The sequence below is a fragment of the Lactuca sativa genome, chromosome 3 (genome assembly GCF_002870075.4).
Source record: "Lactuca sativa cultivar Salinas chromosome 3, Lsat_Salinas_v11, whole genome shotgun sequence".
Classification (NCBI taxonomy): domain Eukaryota; kingdom Viridiplantae; phylum Streptophyta; class Magnoliopsida; order Asterales; family Asteraceae; genus Lactuca; species Lactuca sativa.
Window position 1 is genome coordinate 176,095,468 of NC_056625.2, and position 4,767 is coordinate 176,100,234.

General features: G+C 36.8%; 1 protein-coding gene across 1 annotated transcript; it reads left to right on the forward strand.

The window, feature by feature from the left end:
- Positions 1–270: 270 nt before the first annotated feature.
- Positions 271–4,480, forward strand: LOC111906623 (uncharacterized). Its single transcript, XM_052769442.1, has 5 exons — positions 271–1,024; positions 1,160–1,786; positions 2,168–2,728; positions 2,831–3,110; positions 4,241–4,480. Exons 1-5 carry the CDS (start codon positions 425–427, stop codon positions 4,255–4,257), a joined length of 2,085 nt encoding a protein of 694 aa, XP_052625402.1. The 5' UTR covers positions 271–424; the 3' UTR covers positions 4,258–4,480.
- The last annotated feature ends 287 nt before the right edge of the window (positions 4,481–4,767 follow it).

Here is a 4,767-nt window from a genome sequence, read left to right on the forward strand (position 1 = left end):
TGCATAGTAAACCTCCTGCTAACCGTGTTCACGAAATCAAATTCAAACTCCATATCGTCCCAACATCAATACACATAGAATTTATGATATGCGTTTATTTTAATACCACAAAACTGATGTTATGAACCTTGTTCAATGATATAAACTTGGTGTGGAAAGAATTGGGTTAGTGTGATAGAAATAGAATTACCCATAAATGAAATGATGAAGTTTAACACCGAGACAAAATCATAAATACATTGACCTGGTAAGCAAACCGAGTAGATTGAAAACCTGCACCAACTTCCACGTTACAACTTGCAAATTTCCACCTAGTCAACCCACTAAAAGTCGTCGACGATTAGTCAGAACAACAAGATTCCATATGAATCGAACCAATTTAGCCCTTTTCATTCATTAATCATTCTTTAATCTCCTAAAAATCATGGAGTTTTTCAACAAAGCCAAAGTCGTCAGACTCCGGAGCCACCTTAACAAATTCTTGGTCGCCGACGAAGATGAACACACCGTCCGTCAAAGCAGAAACGGATCTGCAAGGAAAGCACGATGGATGGTGGAGACGGTGGAAGGGAAAAACCATGTTATCCGCCTCAAAAGCTGCTCCTCCGGCAAGTACCTCACTCCCTCCAGCGAACCGTTTCTGACTGGTCTGACCGGAAAGAAGGTGGTGCAAGACATTCAGGCGAACAAACGCGACACCTCCATCGAATGGGAACCGATTAAGGAAGGCGAGTCGGTGAAGTTGAGGGCTAATAATGGAAAGCTCTTGCGGGGTAACGGCGGCACGCCGCCGTGGCGAAACTCCGTCACCCATGACCTCCCTCACCGGACAGCAACTCAGGACTGGGTTTTGTGGGATGTCGAAGTGGTTGATATCGCTGTTTTAGATTCACAAGAGTCGATGGCAAGTAATCTATCGCCGGCATCCAGCTTTTCGTCGGCGCCGGAGATATCGAGGGTTAGGGCGGATAGTCGCATGTCTGAGGTTTCTTATAAAGGGTCGCCACGCGTAAGCTCAAGACAGGTAAAACACTTTTTTAGTTTTTACCCGCTTTACCCATTTTCAAATTAAAAAAAATTAAAATACCAGTCCAAATTACTGATTTACCCTTAACCCCTAAACTTTTATTATCTATTGAATGTATATTTGTTTATCTAGAGCGGGATGGAGTTTTTTCATGGAGCTAAAGCAGTTAGATTACAAGGTTTTCATAACAAATATCTAGTGGCGGATGATGATGAAGAAACTGTTCGACAAAGCCGTAACGCGTCATCTGCAAAAGCTCGTTGGACTGTCGAGTTCGTTGAGAAAAACCCTAATGTCATTCGGTTAAAAAGTTGTCACGGCTTGTACCTTAGTGCAACAAATGAGGCGTTTCTGCTTGGTATGACTGGAAAAAAGGTAAAGCAATGTCATTTTAAAGTACCGGATCATACAACAGAATGGGAGCCGATAAGGGAAAGTGCGCTTCACATAAAGCTTCAAACATACGATGGGAAATTCTTGAGGGCAAATGGCGGAACTCCACCTTGGAAGAATTCAATAACACATGATGTACCTCATCGAACTGCTACACAAGATTGGGTGTTGTGGGGAGTTGATATTGTTGACATATCATTGTCAGATACTGAGTCTGTAATGAGTTCGTTATCAAGTTTTTCGTCGGTAGTTGATAGTTACGCAGGATCACCAGATACCGGATCTCCGCAAATGAATTCGAATTCGCCAAAAAATAGGTCGCCATTGGTTGTAGCCTCCTCCTTCAACAATAAACAACCAAAATCGGTAGGAAACATCTTATAAACCATAATTATATTACTTAGGTTTTTATTTTTATTTTATTTCAAAAAACTACTTCTTTTGATCATTTTCACAAATTTTACTTATAAAAAATTATTTAAAGAGATACCTTTTAAATACTACCGACACTTTTTTAAGTAAAGGTGATAAGATAAGGTTACGTTACTGCCATTAATACATTGTAGCCGGTGCTCACTTCCCCAGTTCATGTTCATCCTCTCTGTAAATTTGCGTTTAAAGTTTCAATCTTGTGAAACTAAACTTCAAACCCACATCTTAAATCCACTCTTTCTCGTGATTCATTCAACTATAAATCACTTTCTCCACTTCGTCAATCGGAAAATAACAGTGAATAACACAATGCAGAGTAGTGGAATGGAGCTCTTCCGAAAGGCGAAATCGGTCCGACTAAAGAGCCACCACGACAAGTATCTCTTGGCCGAGAGCGACGGCGAAAGTGTGCTACAAGATCGGAATGACACAGCGAAGAAAGGCATTTGGACGGTTGAATTTGTTGAAGGCTTCGATAACGTCCTCCGATTGAAGTCCAGTTACGGGAAGTATCTCACCGCATCTGAAGATCAAGTAATCATCGGTTTCACTGGTCAGAAAGTCGTTCAAAGTATGCCGCAGAAGCTGGACTCCTCGATCGAATGGGAACCGATACGAGACGGGTTTCAAGTTCGTCTCAAAACCCGATATGGAAACTATCTACGAGCTAATGGTGGGTTGCCTCCATGGAGAAATTCAGTTACTCATGACATTCCTTACAGACATCACAATTGGATTTTGTGGGATGTTGAAACTGTTGAGGCTAGACCAGAGGAACGGGAACCACCGCCGTCGTCGCCACCATCCGAAACGGTAAACCCAGATCTAAATTCGTCCTCATTTTCTCTTAGAAGCTCCGGATCTGGCGTTACCGAGGTTCGTTCAAATAATCATTCATTACTACACATTTCAAGCTCGATGAATTTGCGATTTTGTCTCACTTGGTGTGATGCACACCATGTGTTTGTGGAAATGCAGGGACATGATCTACCGGCTGCAAAGAAGGAAGGGAGGATGGTGTATTACACGGTGGCGGATGATGATGGGAACGTTGATGAAGGTCATGAAGAAACATCGTTTGTATTCAAGGGAAATGGATTAGAGGATTTGACTCTGAATTTGGAAGAACAAACAGGGATAAATGATATAATCGTGTGCTTGAGGAATCCATTAAATGGCAAGCTTTTTCCTCTTCAGTTAGCGTTGCCACCCAACAACACCACCATGCACGTTGTGGTGGTTCCTCCGACTTCGAAAGGTTAGAACTTTCTGAAGTTGCTTATCATTGTATAACACACAATACCAAAGTTCCAAACACCCTTTATTGTAGTCTAATTTTGATAATTTAATGTGCATACACTTTTAAAAAGAGACATCTAAACACGCCTTGCTATTGGCTAAAGCTTTCTTATACATTGGTAACTTTTTGTAACATGCCAATATATGTGATTTTAATTTTGAGGTTTAAAAATTATATAGTATATGACTATTTTAAAGGCAAATAATCAAATATGAATCTTTTTGGAGTTTGTAAGGTTAAATTGACATGTTAATTCGTGATTAATTATTATGTTAAAAAAGTTTTGTAACTATTTGGCAAATAAAGTTTAAATGCAAAAGATAACAACTTATGTTCATTGATTTGTTTATTAATACACCGTTAATTTTCATTTCTTCCTATTTATATTTTAAAAGATTTAATATCATCCAAATATAAAATAATTCACTTTTACAATTGTGTAGATTTCCCAAAATACATGCCCTCATAAGAAAAAAAGAAAGTCCAAGTTATAATTAAGTAGATTTTCCAAAATACAATGTTTTGAATGAAAATTATTTTTCGAAGTGCATTAATATTCAACAAATATTATGTTTTCGTATTTGTATTATATATTTATAACTTTCTATGAATATGATAACTCGCAGTCGAGTCACGAGTTGACAACTAGATGAATTAGGTAGAATTTTTCAAAGTACATGTCCTATGAAGAAAGAAAATGTTATCATTAGGTAGAGTTTTCAAAATATGTCTTAAAAAATTATTGAAATTACAAGCTATAGTGTAAGAAATGAAAGTACCATGGACATAAGATACAAATAAATGAAATGACATAAGATACAAATAAATAAATATAGATCCATTTTTATAATGAAAAGTGTTGAACGTTTTAAAAAGCTGTAAACACTTGAGTATACATAGACTTGGTTTTTTAGTCGGAATGAACTGTCTAAATATGAGTAAATGACTATTTTACCCTTATGTTTAGACCATTCATTAAAAAGAAACATATTTTATGCATACACGGACACTTTTTTTCCATAGAACACTTGATGGGAAAAAATGTAACATACCACTAAGATACATGTTTGTTTTGTATTATTGATCAGTTGCAAGAGGATTTTAGCCAGTTTCAACATGGTGAGCAAATTTTGGTTTTGTGGGTACGGAGAAGATGATCGTATATCAGGGGATATTGTGGTTTTGATATAAGCTTTTCTTCATATGTATAGTAGTGAATTGTATTTAGCATTTTGTGGTAATTGATTTGATTTTTGAAGCATTTGTTATTTATATTTTTTTCGAATAAAATATTTTTTTTGTTTGTGTTATTGATTACAATTTTTTGAGGGGCCTGGCTTGAGAATGATTTTCTTTGGAATCCAACTTGGATATATTTGTTAGGGTATCAAGGTAACTACAATTTCTTTGCTACTTTACTTTGGATATATTGTTATTTTATTTTCATGTTGTTTTTAATATCTGAAAGATTTTATAAGCCACGCTAATAGGGAACTAGCGGGCAAAAAATAAACCAATTACAATTGAATAAAAGAATTGAGTTTTGAAGCCGAGAAGAGTTTTTCTATTACTTTGAACAAACCAAAGGTAGGAAGCAAATAAAGTATACAATCGT